Below are 20,757 nucleotides of genomic sequence, written 5' to 3' on the forward strand. Positions count from 1 at the left end.
AAGGGGAATATGTGGTAATTAAGAGCGGGCATAGCAGAGGTTCACAGCAGGGAGGAAACTGGCTCTCGTAGCAATCTATTTCAGGACACGACCACTCATGAAGAAATGGCAACACTAACCAATCCTACAACATGCAGCTCTCACAAGTGTCGCAGTGCAGTAGGTGGGAGGACAACAATTATTTAAATACTGATGAATCACCATTTCTGAGAATGCATCAGTTCATGGCAATCCATCATTGATTTTAGTCTCCAATGTATTATTGTGTGTACAAAGGTCACTTTACATGTCGCACATCGTGTGTTGAAAGATTAGGAAACACAAAAAAAACAAAAAAAAACACACACACAGACAGTATAAAAGTGTCCAACATGAGTAACATATGGAGGGATCGCCTATTTGTTTTGAAAACAGTTGAATAAATATATTTGGTGGCTGCTTTAATGCTAATGAAACCACTTTTTTTTTATAATCTGCTGTAAAGAATCTATTACTTAGTTCTAAAATAGTATAAATAGATCAAATATGAACAAAAACCGAATGGAGAAACAGAAATAGGTTTTACTTCTTCTGTTAACGTTTCCAGGGCTCGTGATATATGTAGGTTTTATATTCAAATATAAATGAACTCCTGATATAAAATGTGAAGATTATTTTATAGCCCTTAGTTTGCATTTTGTAGAAGAAGAAGAAGAAGAAGAAGAAGAAGAAGAAGAAGAAGAAGAAGAAGAAGAAGAAGAAGAAGAAGAAGAAGAAGAAGAAAAAGAAGAAGAAGAAGAAGATTTTAACAATTCAATAAATCATTTTTGAAAAAAATTCAACTTATTACTGATTACTTTTAGCAGTTACTTTTAACTGTTCTCCAAAATTATTTCTCAAGTAGTGCCCCCGGGAATGAGGTAAATATATTTTTTATCAATCACCGATTAATCAACATCTGTCCATAGCCCGCCCTAGGTCAGTCAGGTTATAATATGTGGCTGACGCTACGTTTGTTTTGCTGCATTGAACTTCTGTGGCTCTGTGCTTTCTGCAGTAGAAGTTTTTCTATTCATCCATGTTTATCCTGTGTACAGTACATCAATGTTCTTATTTCATATATCACCAGATACATCAGCATTTAAAAAAAAAAAACCTATATCGATATCGGCTCTAAAAATCCCACATCAGTCAGGCTCTAGTAAACATGATTGTTTAAAACTAAATGCATGTTTAGTATATACTATTACTGTATGTACATTGTTTATGTATATAGATGTATGTATGTAAATGTATAGGTGTATATCTACGTAAGACTGCATATTTGTAAATGTATATATAAGTAGTTCATAGATAAATGGGTTATAGTGGTTATAAGAGAGGTAGCATTAAAAAAGTCACACTTCTTCCTACTCCTTTTTTGAACTCGTAAATGTTCCATTGAAATTTTAGTACTTTTGTGTTTTCGACTTGTTTTGGAAATTAACTTGTTCATGGCATTGATTTGTTCAAAATGTTAAAAATAAATAAATAAAATAAACTTCAGAGGTAAATACTGCTAAAAAAATAAATAAATAAAAACGAAGAATGAAAAGAAAAAAGAGCAAAACATGGAGTTGTTGAAAATTCTAAATATCTATTAAATAGTTATAAATAGTTGGGATTTAGCAACCAACATTCCCAGCTGTAATAATGACACACGTGTAACCCTGTGTTCTTACACTTACACTGCTCTATTTTTTTTTTTTTATTCATACAAACAAGTATAGAAATAAATTAAAGAGAGAGAGAGAGAGAGAGAGAGAGAGAAAATTTACATTTACAAAAATCTATTTCAATTTTTTCAGAAATTTCAGGCAACCCCACATGGGGTCCCAACCCCATGGTTGAAAAAACACTGATTTAGTGGCTCCTGAATATGTTTATTTCTATAATTTTTACAAAGTGTCTATAGTTCCGGACCCAGACCTCAGACAAATCTGACTATAGTTCCGGCACTTCCTGTGCGCATGAGCAGTTCTGTCACCTCCGGACCTTTTCCGCTGATGTGGGTTCGAATCCCACTTCTGACATTGTTTTTTTAATTTTAACATATTTAACACGGCAAATTCCACCTTTAAAAATAATTATACAAAAAAAAATAAACATTTTAGGATATTTCCTGGGTTAGGTTTTTTTTTTTCTTCATTTAAACATATTTAACACGGCAAATTCCACTTTTAAAAATACGTATATGAAAAAAAAGAAACATTTTAGGGTATTTCTTGGGTTAGGGTTAGGGATAGAGTCGAATGCCGGTAGTTCCGTCATTACCAGACCCGTGTCCTTCTACTTATAGTTTCGTCAGTTTTATTTTAACCATATCCTCACTGCACATGCGGACGCATGCGCACAGGAAGCACTGGTACTATAGCCAGGATTGTCTGAGGTCCGGGTCCGGACCAATGGCAACAGCCTAATTCTGATCATTTCCGGTCAATCTTGGTCCCACCTGGGGTGGGACCAAGATTGACCACTTTATGTGTTAATTTTCCTCTCGCTCTCTCACGTACCCCTAAGGGTGCGCGTACCCCCATTTGAGAAACACTGTTCAAAGCAGCAACCAAGCACAGTTCCAGTCTATATGCATAAATGCATTGTTCCATACAAAAACAGATGCTAGTTTACTGATGGACTCCTTTATGATAAGCTCTCATACATTTATTATTGGTTTTAATGATAAATAAATACATTTAAAAAAAAAAAAAAAAAAAAAGACCAGAGTTACCAATAAACAACTCAGGTGACAGGTCATCATTCGGTTGTGTGCACATAGGAGTACATCAACATGTTCACTACATACACTGCTATATATATATATATATATATTGCTCTTTTTAGTGTGAATATGCAAAAGCCTGCGTATAAACTTGGGGAGAACCTGCGAGCTGTGTTGTTTTACTCGCCATCACCGTGTAGGACACCTCGCGCCCTCCAGCTAAGCTGTTTGAGGCGTGACGGTCAACATTCCAGCCGCTGACAGATGCTGAGAAATGTCACTGTGAGAGTGAGTGAGAGAGAGAGAGCCAGCTACTAGCAGTGTTTGCTAACGTGCTGCTAGCACAGGGCTCTTTGAAATGCACACAAACCTGCAGGGGCAGCATCAGTGCAGGCTTTGTGTGGTACAGTCTAAGGTTACACCACTGTTGTTGTTATTATTATTATTACAGTCAGCTCACTTACACACACACACACTCACACAGAGAGACACACTCACCTTCCTCGGCGGCGGCTGCATTTTGAAGTCTGGACATGAATGGTTGTATCCCTTGTGAGATATTGAGGAAATTCCCGGTGGAAATCCAAAATGAACGTGGGATTAATATTCCAGCGTCCTTCTGCCAAATTAAAATAAAATAATCAATCCTCCCCTACAGACCACAGGGAGGAGAGACGGGGGTTAAATTTCTACTCCGGCGGCCATGATTGATGATAAACTGCAGTTTGGTACAGAGGCTGGACACGCTGGTGCTCAGAGGACTGCTGTGTATTGTACTGCTTTCTGAGCATCGAGCACTGAGGCTTACAGGAGAGCCTGCGATAAGGGAAGCCCGTCACACTGCCACCTCAACAACGCCATCATGCGGCCATGGTCGGTACTGCTGCTCGATGCCTGGATGGAGGAGACCAGAGCGGATTCATCTGCCTCTTTCTCCTTTACAACTCTGTTGGGCTAATAACACATGACACAAACGTTATTGAGTAGGCTGTCTTTCACATATCATCATTTAAACATCAGTAATTAATCTGCTAACGGGGAAAATAGGCTGGCCGATTGAGACACGGAGACTGCGTCCTGCAGACCTGCATAGCAACAAGGCATAACAGTCGATTGAGGAAAAATTAATCGTGATTCAGAGACCGAAGGAAAGGTCAGCCACAACAGTGAAGATATACATTGGAATTGTTTTAAAATTATTTGAAAGCCACGGAACCATATATTTAATCTTTTATCAAAGTACATTTTTGTTTCTGGGTTGATAATCTGAAAATGGGTGAAATTTTATCTTTAAATAAACATTTTGATCATAAAACTACAACAAAACTAATGATTTAATTAGATAAACTAAATTAGCTCCCCCTACATTATTTATTATTGATTATTCTAATAATAATTGATGAATTCAGAAATTTACTAATGATAGTGTTTATTTTTGTAATATAATATTGCTCTCTTTGTGTAGTCATCCTACGGAAGAGGATTAGGGCCAAATCGAAATTTCGAGAATAAAGTCAAATTTTCAAGAATAATGTCGAGATTAAAGTCGAAATTTTGAGAATAATGTCGAAATATATATGTTGTGATTAAAGTCGAAATTTCGACTTCAACATTATTTTCGAAATTTCTACTTTTTTCTTGATCTGCTAAAAAATATTTTCTCCATCAAAATTGGCCCCAATCTTCTTCCATACTATGGAGCAGGTTTAGGGCCAATTTTGATGGAGAAAATATTTTAATAGAGTCTTTTTTTCAAGAAAAATATGCAATATTATGTCGAGATTAAAGTCAAAATTTTGAGATTAACGTCAAAATTTTGAGAATAATGTTGAAATATAACGTCGAGATTAATCTCAAATTCCCACTTAATCTAATTTCTACTTTAATCTTACAATTTCAACTTTTTTCTTGATTTTCCAAAAAGTATTTTCTCCATCATAATTGTCCCTAATCCTCTTCCATATCATTCAGATACATTCATTACTTGCTCGATTTTTATTGAGTTGTTTGTTTTGTTTTTCTAAACAAAATGCCTCGACTTTCTGTTCCCTGACTTCCCTGTTTTTAGAATAAAAACTCTGATCTCGTGTCTCTAAACTTTTCCACAATAATGTATAGAAAATATTTTATCCCAACCATATGTAGAATTTTTAAAATAAAATAAAATTTTACTTCATTAAAATACAAAAAAAAAAAAAGAAAATCTATTGTGCGCATCATTTAAGAAAACTACTATTTTAAAAAGTGTTTCTAAGTTGTCATTCTTTCATTCAGTTATGTATTCATGCTCATTTGTCTTCTTTTTACCTTATTCCATTTAGCTTAACATACATGTGTTTAGATGTTGCACATATTATTCTTTAATATTCTCTATGATTTTCAGTTTTTTTTTTAAAATAATTCTAATTTATTGAGACACATTTGCTGCACGGTGAGCTGGACTTGGTCTGTTGTCCTTGTTTTCCAAAGCAAAAACAAATATCTTAGATGCATGGTAGGTTTTTAGGAGAGGAAATGTGGTCAAAAGAAGGGGGAGGTGTAAAAAACACATATTAATATTAGCTATAGTAATGACCCTGATGCTGTTTACTGTAAGTGACTTAGGTCTGTAATGTCCTGCGACCTATACGTGCTTTGGTCAAGGTTAAAAACCAGCTAATCATTGAAGGTTTCTGGAGCAGGTAAGGCATTAACATTCCTGACCTCCTCTTTTCAGTCGATTATAATCCTTAAACCAACAAGTGCATGTTTATTCATATGCATACACTCGTCTTCTTTGAGTAACCAAACACACCGCAGGGGAAAATGGTGAACATTCAACACAGGATTGTGGCTGTGTTGTCTGGATCTTTTACAGGATTAAGGCTATACTTTGATTTGTGACCGTAGTGATGAAACATCTCTCTTCTTCTGATCACACCAAGGTAAGAAACCACCGATGCAAAATGGTCAAACTGATAGCTTTAATTATTGCCTGAGCCATTTCTTCCATGACACAAATTGTACGCTTGCCAAAGAATTTTAGAATTGTCTTCAACACAAACTGCGTCTCCATGAGCTTACCAAACCACTGTATCGTGTTGATCATGAAAATGTGCTGACAGCCTGTGATTTACAGAGTAATTCATGGTTTATGAAGTCTGGTGTCGAGGAGAAAAAGTGATTGTTACTGGTGTGGATGCAACAACATACTGTACGTGTAGTGCAGGAGGGAATGTAGGAAGATAAGTGCTGTGCAGCCATACTCTTGAGTTAAAGGTTAATATTGTTTCTTATTGAACTCATTGTATGATAAGTAAGCTTAAATAACAGCTAAATACATTTCTTTGTAACCATGTTTATATAATCTCACTTGCTTGTGATTGTTATCGTCTCTTCACCCTGTGACCCTGATCGGGATAAACAGGTATAGATGATGGATGAAGGAAATGATGACCCTGTTTGGACATTATTTTTCTGTTCCAAAAAGACTGGTTCAAAAACATACTTGTCTTGACAAGACAGCTTCACTCTGGTGTCCTGCTCTTTAAATCGTTTCACATTTTCACGGGTGACCGTGGCTCAGGTGGTAGTGGGTCGTCTTCTGATCAAGAGGTTGGGGGTTCGATCCCAGTACAATTAATCAATCAATCTTTATTTGTATAGCGCCAAATCATAACCAACGGTATCTCAAGACACTTTACAGTAGAGCAGTCTTAAGGACGGACTCTTCATTTTATGGATACACACATATGCATATATACGTATATACACATACATATGTATCCCACACCCAACATGAATTCATCATGGCGGCAAGGAAAACCTTCTGTTAAGCAGCAGGAACCTTGTGTGGATCCCATTCCTATGATGAACAGCCATCCACGTTATGCTGTGTTGGGTGTGTGCAGAGGAGAGGGTGGAGACAGAGTTGTTGAGTCTCTGTAACTCCACACTGAGGATCCCACGAACCTGCAAGACAAAAGCCAGAAGGAGTACAGGAGCAAACACACAAGGGAAGAAGCAGACATAGAGGGAGTGTTTGAGAGAGGAATGGGACCCTCTCCGGTCCCTCTCTAACCTAAATGACCTCTCTCTTAACGCCCTCTCCAACCGAGCATGCCAGACCCCCCCACCGGCAGTCTATGCCTGTGTCCAGTGTCCAGTACCTGACTATGTGTCGAAGTGTCCTTGGGCAAGACACTGAACCCTAAGTTGCTCTCAGTGGTCGACTAGCGCCTTGCATGGCAGTCCTGTCCCATTGGTGTGTGAATGTGAGAGTGATTGGGTGAATGAGCTGATGTGTAAAGCGCTTTGAGACTGCTTCAGTGTGGTGATAAAGCGCTATATAAAATCAAGTCCATTTACCATTTACCATTCCATTTAGAGCCCAAGATATTACATCAATGGACCTGTTCAATTAAACTTAAACATTTTTGCTGTTTAATTGTTCTAAAATTGCTTTATTCAAGCTAAAATAACTAGATGAGAAATCTACATGTTTTATCATGTAGATAATTGTCCTTATTCTACAGTAACACCCATGGTATTACAGGAAACATTTCATTTTCTCAGTTTCACAAGGACCCAATTAGGATGATGAGAATAATAAGTGCTTCAATGAATTTTGTAAGGATGATCTACCTTTACCTGCTTGTGTTTCATAATGGTGTTTTTCCAACATTGACCTTTAGTAAGTAAGTCAATATTTGCAGTTTGTGTAGGGGTTTGAATATTCAAATGTTTGGAGACACAAATTACTGTAAGTGCTGTCTGTTATGATGGAATTCTGAGAGCATGTGAGCCTCAGGCGTGTGCGCCGTGTACAGGCTGCAGCTTGTTAGTCGTGCACACACCTTGACGAGCACTTCTTCTACAAAAGTATGTAATACACGCGGGAACCAAACTCAGAAGTTACACTACTGGTTATGCAGCCATGCTCAGACAATGAGAGTAACTTTCTGAGAGCTTTGTGAAGATTCAGTGTGAGGATATGAGCTCTCTTTCATGCCATGAAATCAATCGTGCTCGGTGTGGCTTGACATGCTCACAGCAGGTCAGAAGAATTTGAGGCACCGTAAGAGGTTGTTTTGCTCTGTCTCAGGTCTGTTATCTGTTAAACCTAATCTGCAGCTTCTTTGAAGAGAGAAAGGAAAGAGTGGATGGATCGGAGTGAAGATCATGTCAGAAAAAGAAGACTGAATAGCTACCCAGTAAGTTCAAAATCTACTGTGTCGTGCTGGTTATGTCTACATCCTTTATGTTTTGGGCGTGTTGAAACTCGACCTGGTCAACACATTTGGGTTGTTGGAACAAAACAGCACAGTGCGTGGCTGTGTGTAACACAAAGCTTCAGTTTTTGTTTTGTTTTTTTTTTCTAAGATGGAGAAACTTCAATGCCGTTTAGCCAAAATATCTTTTAGATGCATTTTATCTGTCATTGCAATCCTTGTATTGCTGATTCACTCACATGCTGTATTCAGATTCAGGAAAGTAAAGAAGGAAATGTTCAAAATACTTTCGACTTTCGATAAATTGATTTTAACCTGTAATGTTGATCATCTTTTACTAAGCGTGATTGGATATCCAGATATCAATAGATTAACCAGGCTTGTTGCTGTGCTACATATCTGATCATTTTTGTGTTGATATTAACATAATCTTTGTTTCCCAGACGATCCCATGATCAAGATGGCCACCTTTGACACCAACGAGACCAGCCCATTCAATTCCAGTGCCTTCTACTGTCATTTCAATGAGGATTTCAAATATATCCTTCTTCCTGTCAGCTACGCACTGGTGTTTGTGGTTGGCCTGGCGCTAAATGTCACAGCGTTGTATTGGATGGTGTTTCGCACAAAGACCTGGAATCCTTCTACCATCTACATGTTCAACCTCACAGTGTGCGACACCCTTTACATCCTCACTCTGCCCTTCCTCATCTACTACTACGCTGGCGAGAACGACTGGCCGTTCAGTGAACCGCTCTGCAAGATTGTGCGGTTCCTGTTTTATGCCAATTTATATGGTACAGTACATGGTTTTCACATCACAGACCCACAAAGCACATTAGTGTGGTCTCCCTTTGAAATAACAGTGTGATATGGCACAGGATAACTTGCTGCAGGACATATAGTTAGATATTTTGCAGTGAAACAGAAGTTTTTGTGATATACAATAATTTAGTAACATTATAGAAAAATGCTGCAACTTAACTTGAAGCCTCAGATTTTATCATATGTAATCGGGAGCTATGTATTTGCAAAGGGTAGAAGTGACAAAACATTAAGCCACAAGCTAAGATAATAAGATTCAGTACTTCAGCAAATATTTGCTTTGAACTTGATTCATGGACTCGGATTTGGAGGTGCTAATGCTCATCCCGGATGCTTCACACTCTGAATCGATCCAGTCAGAGCTGAAGGGCACAGTCTGAAGCCAACAGGACCACATCATCTGCTAAAAGCAGGGACCCAATCCTGAGGTCACTAAATGTAACCCTTCCCCACCCTATCTACGACAAGAAATTCTGTGCCTAATAGTTATGGACAAAATCGGTGACAAAAGGGCAGCCCTGGCGGAGTCCAACCCTCACTGGAGACTAACTTGACATACTGCCAGCAATGCTGACCAAGGTCTGACTCCATACTCCTGGAGAACCCCTTACAAAACTCCCAGAGGGATACGGTTGAATGCCTTCTCGAAGTCCACAAAGCACATGTGGACTGGTTGGGCAAACTCCCATGCACCTTCAAAGACCCTGCTGAACGTGAAGACCAGGACAAAAACCACATTGCTCCTCCTGGATCAGAGGTTCGACTATCCAGTGGACCCTTCAATCCAGTACCCCTTAAAAGACCTTACCAGGGAGGCTAGGCTTTTAACCACCTCGGCAACTTCAGCTTCATAAATATTTGTCCAGTGCTTAATCACCAGAAGGTGTGCCTGTGGGATTGAGGAGGTCTTCAAAGTATTCCTTCCACTGATCCACAGTGTTCCGAGTTGATGTCAGCAATGCACCATCCCCACTATACACAGTGTTGACAGTGCAATGCTTCCCCCTTCCAAGACGGCGGATGGTGGTCTAGAACTTATTCGAAGCTGTCCGGAAGTCATTCTCCATGGCCTCACAAAACTCCTCACATCTTTTTGCCTTGGTGCCCATTGTGGCTGAGCTCTGCTTAGCCCATTAGTACGCATCTCCTTCCTCCAGAGTCCCACAGGTCAAGAATTCCCAATAGGACTTTGTCTTCAGCTTGACGACATCGCTCACCCTAGTGTCTACCAATGGATTTGGGTGTTACCGCCACAACAAGCACTTGCTATCTTAGAGCCACAGCATCGATCGGAGCCAACTCACCACCAGGTGGTGATTGGTTGACAGTTCCGCCCCTCTGCGGCCCTAAGTCCGATGACATAACAACAAAGTCCATCATTGAACTAGTGCCAAGAGCACATATGGACACTCTTATGCTTAAACATGGTTTTGTTATGGAGAATCTATGATGAGCACAGGAGTCCAATAACAATGCAGAGGTTGGGTTCCCACTAAGGGGCCCATTCCTCCCAATCACGCCCCTCCAGGTCTCACAGTTGTTGCCAACGTGAGCGTGGAATTCCCCCAGCAGAACGAGGGAATCCCCAGAAGGAACAGTCTTCAGTATTCCCTCCAAGGAATACAAGAAGGGTGGATACTCTGAGCTGCTGTTTTGCCCATAGGCACAAACAGTCAGGATCCATCTCCCTATCTGAAGGCTGAAGGAATGGTAAAATGAACCTGATTTATATAGCGCTTTATCACCACACTGAAGCAGTCTCAAAGTGGTTTACATATCAGCTCATTCACCCAATCACTCTCACATTCACACACCAGTGGGACAGGACTGCCATGCAAGGTGCTAGTCGACCACTGGGAGCCACTTAGGGTTCAGTGTCTTGCCCAAGGACACTTCGACACATAGTCAGGTACTGAGATCGAAACCCCGACCTCTCGAGCAGAAGACGACCCACTACCACCTGAGCCAAGGAGGCTACCATCTCTTCTTCTGGAGTAAACTTCAATGTAACTGCCCAGCACTTCTAACCAGTGCCAACTCCAGAGTGGAAGAGAGTCCAACCAGACTGGTTCCACAGCCCTTGCTATGGGTCGACTATACCTAGTTGAAACTTCTCAACCACATGCACCAGCTGAGGCTCCTTTCCCAACAGAGAGGTGACATTTTGCATCCCTGGAGACAGCCTCTGTAGCCGGGGATAGGATCGTCAAGGCTCAAGCCTTGGACTACTGCCCAATACACAATGCACCGGCCCCATATGATCCCTTCTGCGGGTGGTAACCCTACGGGAGGGCAGACCCACATCATCCTTTCAGGCTGTGCCCAGGTGTGCACCAGGTGCTTGCCTTCAAACCCCAACCCCATGAGTTTCACTTGTTCCTTAAAAATCTCACCCAATAGAATAGGTAATAGAATAGTTCTATAGTTATGGTTTTATTTTGAAACTTGTCACCATGCCTAGTGTAGGAAAAAGTTGTAATGTGCATTTTGATTACTAGTAAACAAGGACAGTCTCTTTTCAACAGTCACTGTGTTTGTGTGTCAGGCTCCATCCTGTTCCTCTCCTGTATCAGCCTTCATCGCTTTGTTGGCGTCTGCTTCCCAATGCGTTCCCGTAACTGGTCAGTTCTCGAAAGGCCAGGCTGATCTCTGTGGCCGTATGGGCCTGTGTGTTACTGTGCCAGGCTCCAATCCTGTACTTTTCCAGAATCAGGTGAATTTTCAAGGTATTCAAATTCAGATTAATCCTCTTCTTCCTTTCTCTAATCTGATATCTCTAATCCCAGGGATAAGGAGAAGCGCATTTGCTACGACACCACCAGCCCAGAGCTTTTTGACGACTTCCTTGCGTACAGCTCGGTGGTGTTGGTGCTCATGTTCGCTCTGCCCTTCATGGTGGTGATGGTGTGTTATGGCCTCATGGTGAGAAAACTCCTGGAGCCCCACCAGTGGTCCAATGTGGGAATAGGAAGGGACGGTAAAACACCATCCAGGGTCAAACAGAAGTCAGTGAAGACGATCATTATTGTGCTGACAACGTTCATGCTGTGCTTCCTCCCATTTCACCTCAGCAGGAGTCTTTATTACTCCTTCAGATACCTGAGGCAGGTCAACCCAGCACAGGTGAGCACAAACTTGACGGTTTTTCCCACATTAAAATATTGCACAGAGACTTTGAGTTTGTGGTACTTTATTGATGTTTTCAGATCAGCTGCAGCCTACTGGAGGCCTCCAGTGTGGTCTACAAGGTCACCAGACCATTTGCCAGCGCCAACAGCTGCATTGACCCCATTCTCTACTTCCTGGCTGTGCGGGACGGAGTAGGATGCAGTCTCTCAAAAAGGAAGAAATTAGCTTCACAACAACCAAAAAATGCCACTTCCTTTTTGACAACCACAATCTGACATAAAATGTGAAAATGCACAATTATTTAAGGTTAATAGAAGTACTATTAGTTTGTTACTCCTTGTGGATGTGACACCACTGAACTTGTTTAAGATTTGCAAATGTTTTATAGTTAAGAGAAAGGCCATAACGGCTGATGTTTTTATGGAGGACACAAAGGTGTTTTCGTTGCCACTTCAGGCACACTAGTTTGGCTTGGTACTCCACAGGCCTGTAGCTATTTAAATCATTTTAAATGAATAATAAATAAATTGAATCTTTTACTCCTCGCTCTAGACCGTGGGTGCATAATCCTATTTTTTTGCCATATTTACTGGTATGTTAGTTTTAACTTGTACTTGTCAAATGTTTTAATAACCTGCAATATTAGATTGTTTCCTTTGACACAATACTATTTTACATTAGATTGATAAGGTACTAGTTTTACATGAATAGACCACTAGAGGGAGCTAATGTCTAACAAAGAAAACAATGTTTAGTAGAATCCACAATAAAAGTTTTCTATTGGAAAGCTTATTAGCTTAAAATCATGCAAACCTGCATATAGATCGTGTGAATTCACTTTTCTCTTATTTCAGGAAATAAATACAGTAAAGGTTATAATTTCTGAAAAGCAGATACAGGGAATTTAGCTTTATTCTTTCCAGCAATACTTCAGCTTCAAAACATAGTCTGATGAAATCATTTCAAAAAAATAGATGAATAGTAGCATATAAAAGTATCTTCAGTCAATAACCTGTCAGACAGATGTTACTGGGATGTTATATAAACAACAAACTATAGTGAAACTAATGTCGACAGAGCTGCATGACTTTGAGGTGTTTCTACGTCGATTTTTATTTTTTCAAAATACCTTTTTAAAAAAAAAAAAGTGTGTTGGTGTTTTTTTCATAACTACAAGAATCTTTAATCAGAAACAACCCAAGCTGATGTTTTGTACCACCTAATTAATAAACACATGTTAAACGTTAAAATCTTTAAATGATGCATGACTTTTTTCTTCTGTTCTTACCCATATTTACATATGTACACATTTACAAATATCACTCTGTAAAGGTAGATCTACATATAAACCCAGTAATTTCTCTGACAGTACCAGGAACGTCCTCAACAACTTCAAGGTGTCAAAGCTCGAACACTCTTTAAAAACTGTTGGTCTCAAGAGTAAATACATCCAAACATAAACCAAAACAAAATGAATAAAATGATTCCAGTTGTAATCAATTGTAAAATCTTCTATTTACAACACTCATACATGTTCTCAGTCACTAATAAATATTAAAACACTTTCACGTTTGTGACAATGTTCATGTGGCACGTTGCTACAGAATGCATGTAGATATGTTTATTTCTTAATAAATAAACGATCATTTATGTGTTTTTAAGTGCTTCAAACTTCATATGTATTGATAACATAACAATAACAAGTCATTGTTTAGTTGTTGTCGAGTGTTTGCAAATACAGGTTTCTGTAAGTATGTGGTGTCCCTCTGTGTAATAATTATTACATTAAAGTACAAAAAACAATATTCAGAGTGCACTAATCCTAATGCAAACAAAAAAATGTGTTCTCCACAAAATACTCTCCGTTTCACAGAACCTTTTCTTTTAGTGAACTCAGTGTAGAAGCAGCAGGAGTTTAAACTGATCGTGGAAAGGTGCAACTGGTAACCTGTATCTCTAAAGTTAATGTTTTAGTCAAATCAAATACAGGAATATGCCTTCATTGTCTCAGTGGAAACAACTGTCCTCAGCAGGAGCGGACTCTGGTTTCTCCAGGGGTCAGTTTTCTGAAACCACGCTCTGCCAGCATCAAGTTGTCACCAGATGATGAGGTCATCGTCAGTGAGGTAGCACCATCACACGGCGTCTCTCTCTCTCTCTCTCTTTGTTGATCTTTTGCTCTCTGTCTGTTCACCTGGAGCGAGTGAGTGGAAATGTTTAATGAGATCATCAAACTTTTTATACATCCCAAAGTTGAATTATTAAAGCTGCTGTAGATCACCAAAGGTACATCACTAACTATACTAGTTATTTTTTTTTTATTATTTATTGGACAGTTTATCATTTTGAAGTAGGGCTGCACAATTAATCAAATTTTAATCGTGATCACAAATTTGTTTGCCACAGATAAGTGAACCTGATCATTGACAATATTTACATTTGATATACGGGCTCTGTTCTCTGTAATAGTGTATTTATTCAGTTAGCTTTTGGTGCATTTTAAACTATTGGGTTAATTTTTATTTTTAATTTATAATTCCTATTTAAAGCATCATTTTGCACTGTAAACTGTACACATATTGTTTGTTTAACCGTAGTGTAATAAAAACAGATTTTTTTTTCCTAACATGATAAATAATTGTTAGTATATTTGTGATTACAAAATTGTTTAAAATAACAATGATTATTTTAGCCGTAATGGGCCATAATCGTGCAGCCATAATTTGAAGTTTAGTGTGATATTCTTTCAGCTTCGATTCTCGACTGGTCAGCCTTAAGAAACACAATTTACAAATATACTCTGAAGCCGCTCTAATGCTAAACCTGTAACACTGTATGAGCATTGCTCAGTGTTAAATGGAAACGAAAGTAGCTCATTATAAAAAGAAAAGAAGAGCAGAAATAATAGTCGAAGACAAAAGAGGCTCATCTGTGCAATTAGTGATAATGAAGCAGAAAAAGATCGTACAGTTTAATAGATCATTATAAATATACAGTATCTGTTAATGGGATTGTACCTCCTGGTGCCAGAAGATGACGAGTAGAAGTGCTTCCCTTCAAACATGGAGCTCCTCTGCTCCTGAGACGAAGGTTTCTTAGCTTCCAAAGTGCTGGACTTCTGCTCCGGGATCTGAGCCACCTGAAACCTGTCGACAACCAATAGGAACAAAGCGTCACAACTTGAGTCTATTCAAAGTCATTTCAAACGTCATTTTACTTGAGCACGGTTTAGCAGGAAATGTGTAAGATTAAATTAGCTCCAATGAGCCATATTCTCATAAGACAATATCAGCTTTGATTGTTGTATCTACTGTATCTGTATTATATTTGTACATTTGTTTATTATTATTTATTTTATATATAATGTGTGCACTCACTATTCTTTATTTAATTAACAGTCCTTTACTTAATTATGTATATTTTTCTCTTTCTTTATTTCTTGGTTTAGTGTTTATTCTTTTTATTTGTAATATTTCTAGAGCCACTGTAACACAAGTGATAAATTAAGTATTTCTGATTCTGATCTTTGAAACATTTGGTGATGGGAATATATTACACACATTCCACTTCATATCAGTATTGAACTCTTCTACTAAAATAAATAAAAAAAAAAAAAACATATAACAATGTGTTTTCTGCATTTATAAAATGAGGTGTGCACAAAAATTAACATTTGGTAAATGGACTTTACCCACACTGAAGTAGTCCCAAAGCACTTTTACAATATCAGCTCATTCACCCGTTCACACTCCAACGGGACTGAGCCGCCATGCAAGGCACTGGTCAACCACTGGGTGCAATGTCTTGCCCAAGGACACATAGACACATAGACAGGTATAAAGTAGACATGGGATCGAACCCCCAACCTCTCAATCAGAAGACAACCCTCTATCATCTGAGCCACGGTCGCTAGTCAAATTAAATAACTTTAAATCTGATACAACAGGAGAGACATACAAAACGTTCAAATATACTGTGTTTAGACTTTTACAATACATTTTAATGTGGATTATTAACTTGCATTACTTTAAGAAAAAATGTATCTGTTAAAAGCAAACAGTAAAATTGTTTAATTAGGATCTCATCACTGTAAAGTACGTTTAAATAGTAGAGGAGCTTGCACTCACCTCCCCACATTCAACACTGTGAGCTCTCCTTCCTTTCTCTCCTTCAGTTCACCGTTTTCTACTTTTTCCTGAACAGTTTTTGGCACCGCTGCAGCTTGCATACGGAGCGTGTCCGCACACACTCCCCCGTGCAGGGGGCTCTTCTGCTGGTTGGCATCCAGGGAGGGCAGGACGAGGGACAGCGGTGGCTTCAGGGGATCTTTGAGGGAATCCAAAGGAGGGATAAAAACCGGGGGCCATTTTTTTTGGGAGCAACGGGTGCACCGATAGCCGTGCTTGTGGCCCAGACCAGACAGACCGGAGATGGTGTGGAGGTGGGACTGATGGGGGCACGGTCTGGGTAGGGAGCGAAATGGAAACAATGGAGACAGCATGGGGAACCTGGAAGATGAAGAACAAGTAGCATCATGCAGCAGGTGCTTTATTGAATTTAGTTTTACTGTTTGAAAGGGACGTTTTGTAAAAAAAGCACATATATTACTTGACGTTATTTACAATTCTCATTAATTGTCTCTGCTAATGCTTCATTGCATGCTTTTTCCACCCGTACTCATTTTTCATTCACTAATCGTTTTATGTTAGTCCAGTATTCAAAAATACTACAACTAGACAAAAGACGAGAAAAAGCAACTCAAACTATCCAAAATGCATGAGATTGTAGTAAAAAAAAGACTAAAGACTGCAGACTTTACTTCTCATTATAACTAAATCATATTTCTGCAGGAAATAAGGTTTTCTAAAGTTTAACTGGAAATTATGCAGCTGCAGCTGGACTGAACTTAAATATTGCAACGCTCTCGTTGATCATTTAAATAGTAGCAGAAAAAGAGACCAATCAATGCAAAAGAATGAGATTTTGAAAGTTTTCTGTATCTCTGTTCGACCGTTCTCCCATTAAAGCGACTCAATGACTCTATTAAGCAGTAACCAAAGGTCTCTCACTCTTGTGCACATGTACATACATCTGTGTGTGCCACCACATCGAGGGCAGTAACTCGTGCAGGAGAAGCTACATCAGTGTGGATTTGATGTAAAAAATAAATAAAGAGGATAAATGAGGCCCGTTCAGCACAAAGCAGAACACAGCTGCATACTCAGTGGTGACTGCGGTGCAAAGCAGCATGTTAATGCATTTGTTAGATTAAAGTGTGTCTACTCGAGCAATTTTCTTTTTTGCCACAACCTACCAACCAATGTTCCAACCACAACTACAGTTGGTCATGTAAACTGTGTGACCTCGAATGATACGACAGCCCACAGGCTCAATATGAGCTGGCTCTGCTTCGGCCCTGATGACTGACCACACTTTAGAGCTGTTGAGACGACTTACTGACATCCCACTTCTCAGCACTTCCTTAAGTCTCAAAAATGTGGCCACGTGTCTGGTCTGTGGTTGATAACGGACTGCCTCCGTCATAGTTTACGAGAACATGAACGACAGCAGACCAATTAATTTGAGAAATAAGGAAAACGTGTTTACAACTAGGGCTGAATGATTAATTGCATTTGCGATATCTCAATATCATAAAACGCAAAGGCTGCAATTTTTATTTATTTATTTTTTCTTGTCCTGTCCTGTTAAGTTCAGAGAGTGTTTAAGAAGTGCAGTCCACATGTTTACATGTCTCATGAAACGTGAAGTTAGTTAGATATGTTGAAGAGGTAAAGCCACAGATTTGTTCGCTTTATTGTTGTAATTTGTGCTTTAAAATTCATATTATTTAAAATTTAAATGAATCTGAAATTGTTTATTATGAAACCGATTGATTTAGTACTTGAGTTCAATGAAAAATACATGACAAGATGGATTATTTTCCAAAATCGTTCAGTCCTATTTACAACGTCAACGAAAAGCGACACGTCAGTGTGTAAATGGTCTCTTACTTGATTGACGAGCCTTTGCTGATGGACATCTGCTTGTTCTCGTACTCCAGCAGTAGTTCCTCCAACGCGGCAGCATTTTCTGATCAACACAAACCCAACATTTAGACTTCACCTACACACATTCACGACAACACAATTTATTGATGATTTACACACAAATAACTTGTGCTACTAGATGCGATAGCATGCTTTAATACTTAAGTGAATTCCATATTTATGCTTAGCTAAGATGATTGCTTTTTAAAATCATATATTGTTAGTAAAAAGAAGAGCAATAATTTTACTTTGGCGAACAATAATATATAATATGCATACAATGGTATAAAATATATTAATAAACACATAATAAAAGGTCTATATTGTGATAGAGAATATTATTAATTTAAATACTGCTACACTATATTTTGTTTAAAATTTCATTGATGAAATTTGTGTAGTAAATATTAAATAGTATATTATTCATATTATCTACATGTCATGTACATGGATGTGTATTGTACAAATACAGTAGTTTCCAAATTATTATAATATTTTTGTCATATTATCTAGCGAGCCTTGTTTTGCTTTTGTGATGGTGTACGTGTGTGTGTGTGTAATCTTTTGCTTCAACCTACACCCTTTCGGCTGATTAGTTGGACAATTGAGTGTTGTTTGTTCTGTTTTTTTTGTTTTTCTGAAGACTGAAAATTCAAAATTCAATTAAAGAATTGAGACAGAAATGCGCAGAAATCATGCAAAAAGCCCCAATTATAAGCACATACAGTATATCTTCAGTGTAAGCTAATGTAAAGGTTACAATCTTGCCTCAATAAGACTCATAAAGGTGAACGGGAAAGGAAGAAAAGATGCTGAGTCAGGTCAACCACAGACATGCTTTCAGCTGTGTGTGACATGTAGTGATGTCACCGTGGTCTCGTGTTACCCTCCGAAACCACGAAAGAAGAAACAACTCTGACCACCGACTCACGTATGATATATGCCGAGTACGCACCTTTCTTTTCAGTGATGAGACGAACCAGGACACTGATGGTGTCTTCATTCAGCTCCTCAGTTATGCAGGGACACGTGTTACCTTAAAGGGGTAGAAAACAAAATGGTGACATGTTTATTTCTCACAGCACACACACTTCTTAGACTCTACACTGGAAGTCAAACATTATAACAGCTCTTAGGCAGCATTCAGATGAAGTTAATTTCTGAAAACAATGACTACATTTTAGACATTTATTTATTTTTTTTCCAGAAATAATTTTACGTACATTTTGTCTCTAGAAACATTGATAGAATTCTACAATCGCAGATGTGCTACAAATTAAGTGACAGAAAAAGATTGACAACATTGTTCAATCTCCGATTCATGTTTTTTCACATCACAGCCTTATTTGCAAGTGCCATCAATAACATATTAGAGGGAAAAATGCACATGGTCCATGCTTTTATCTCCAGCAGACTGGACTATTGTAATGGTCTTCTGACAGGAATCCCACAAAAGGGCATCAAACAGCTACATCTGGTTCAGAACGCTGCAGCTCAGGTCTTAACCAGAACAAAGAGGTCAGAACACATTACTCAGAATAGACTTTAAAGTTCTGCTGCTGGTGTATAAATCTGTGAATGGGTTTGGTCCAGAATACATCAGTGACATGTTAGTCAGATATGAACCCAGCAGGTCTCTCAGATCTATGGACACAGGTCAGATAGTGGAGCCCAGAGTTCCACACTGTTTTTAGTTGTTATGCTGCAAAGAAGTGGAACAAACTGCCAGCAGAGCTGAAGTCAGCATCACATGTGAACATTTTTAAATCAAAGTTAAAGGCACTTTTTTTCTCTACTGCGTATGATTGAGAGGGCGATTGTTGTTGTTGTAATGTGTTTGTTGATGATTTTAAATGTTTTTACTGCTGATTTCAATGGTCTTATTGATTTTAAGCTGTTGAATGTCTTCTGTTGCACTTTTTGATCATGTAAAGCAGGGGGTCTCAACTCGTCACACCCTGGGACCCACATTTTGCCTCGGTCATCAAATCGCGACCCACTTTTTTTTAAAAATTTTTTTTAATTCAACCAACCATATTTAGTTTTTTTCAAAGATAGCTGTTGAAAACACGCATATATAATCTTTAATAAAACATAAATCTATATATTTTGCTGTGCAACATGCTTTTCACAGTATGCCTGTCAAAAGAAGTGTCTTTCAAAATAAAAGACAAGTCCAACATGACAGACATGAAATATTTTTTAATTTTTTTGGCCAGTTTTCCGCGACCCACCCAGTACAGGTTCCACCAGTTGAGAATCAGTGATGTAAAGCACATTGAGTTGCCTTGTGTATGAAATGCACTATAGTAATAAATTGGCCTTGCCTAAATACAAGTTAAAGAAACTTCTTTACTAACAAGTAACAAAGAATAAATACACTGGCATTGATTTGATTTCTGTGTATAAACTGATGTCCCCAAAAGCTACAAGGTAAAACAAAGGGTTGGTCATTGATTAGGTAACATTATATGTATAATGTATGTATTTGTATCTCCATTGAATATGTCTTTTAATGTGTACTGGATGTATTCCACATAAAACCTAATCTGTGCAAAATGAGACTTCAGTTATGTAAAATGTATTATTAACATAAATCAACAGTGTGAATCATTTTCATTTTGGTGGAAATATACTGCCGTCCATTTTTAAATATTTCCCCTCATGAAGTGTTTCATAACCGTTCTTAAGTATGGCTGGTGGTGGCTTATTTTGGTGGTTTTCGCAAAAAAAAAAAAACATGCATAGCTGTCAAGAAAAGATTGCACTATGTGTAGTGTCATCTAAGACAAAAAAATGCAGACATGAG

The 20,757-nt window shown here is 38.4% G+C and overlaps 3 protein-coding genes across 7 annotated transcripts in view; 1 reads left to right on the forward strand and 2 right to left on the reverse strand.

Annotated features, from left to right (window-relative positions):
- fchsd2 (FCH and double SH3 domains 2) overlaps positions 1-3,540 on the reverse strand; it is a 55,233-nt gene extending 51,693 nt beyond the window's left edge. For 2 of the 4 annotated variants that reach the window (XM_028465429.1, XM_028465426.1), the window contains exon 1: positions 3,236-3,539. In XM_028465429.1, coding sequence (XP_028321230.1) covers positions 3,236-3,256 — 21 coding nt within the window. In that variant the 5' untranslated portion in view covers positions 3,257-3,539. Of the gene's footprint in view, positions 1-3,235 lie in introns of all 4 variants that reach the window. The other 2 variants (XM_028465427.1, XM_028465430.1) reach the window with 2 other exon arrangements.
- A 4,067-nt stretch (positions 3,541-7,607) lies between these two features.
- Positions 7,608-12,440, forward strand: p2ry2.1 (purinergic receptor P2Y2, tandem duplicate 1). The gene is given in 6 exon segments (XM_028465531.1): positions 7,608-7,929; positions 8,391-8,744; positions 11,318-11,392; positions 11,395-11,485; positions 11,559-11,895; positions 11,979-12,440. Coding segments are annotated over 5 exon segments (1,047 nt in total). The 5' UTR covers positions 7,608-7,929; positions 8,391-8,398; the 3' UTR covers positions 12,177-12,440.
- A 611-nt stretch (positions 12,441-13,051) lies between these two features.
- relt (RELT TNF receptor) overlaps positions 13,052-20,757 on the reverse strand; it is a 33,145-nt gene continuing 25,439 nt past the window's right edge. For both annotated transcript variants that reach the window (XM_028465530.1, XM_028465529.1), the window contains exons 7-11: positions 18,904-18,984; positions 17,913-17,991; positions 16,029-16,409; positions 14,919-15,047; positions 13,052-14,095 (exon numbers count right to left, since the gene is read on the reverse strand). In XM_028465530.1, coding sequence (XP_028321331.1) covers positions 14,092-14,095; positions 14,919-15,047; positions 16,029-16,409; positions 17,913-17,991; positions 18,904-18,984 — 674 coding nt within the window. In that variant the 3' untranslated portion in view covers positions 13,052-14,091. The remainder of the gene's footprint in view (positions 14,096-14,918; positions 15,048-16,028; positions 16,410-17,912; positions 17,992-18,903; positions 18,985-20,757) is intronic.

The sequence above is a fragment of the Gouania willdenowi genome, chromosome 13, assembly GCF_900634775.1.
Source record: "Gouania willdenowi chromosome 13, fGouWil2.1, whole genome shotgun sequence".
Lineage (NCBI taxonomy): Eukaryota > Metazoa > Chordata > Actinopteri > Blenniiformes > Gobiesocidae > Gouania > Gouania willdenowi.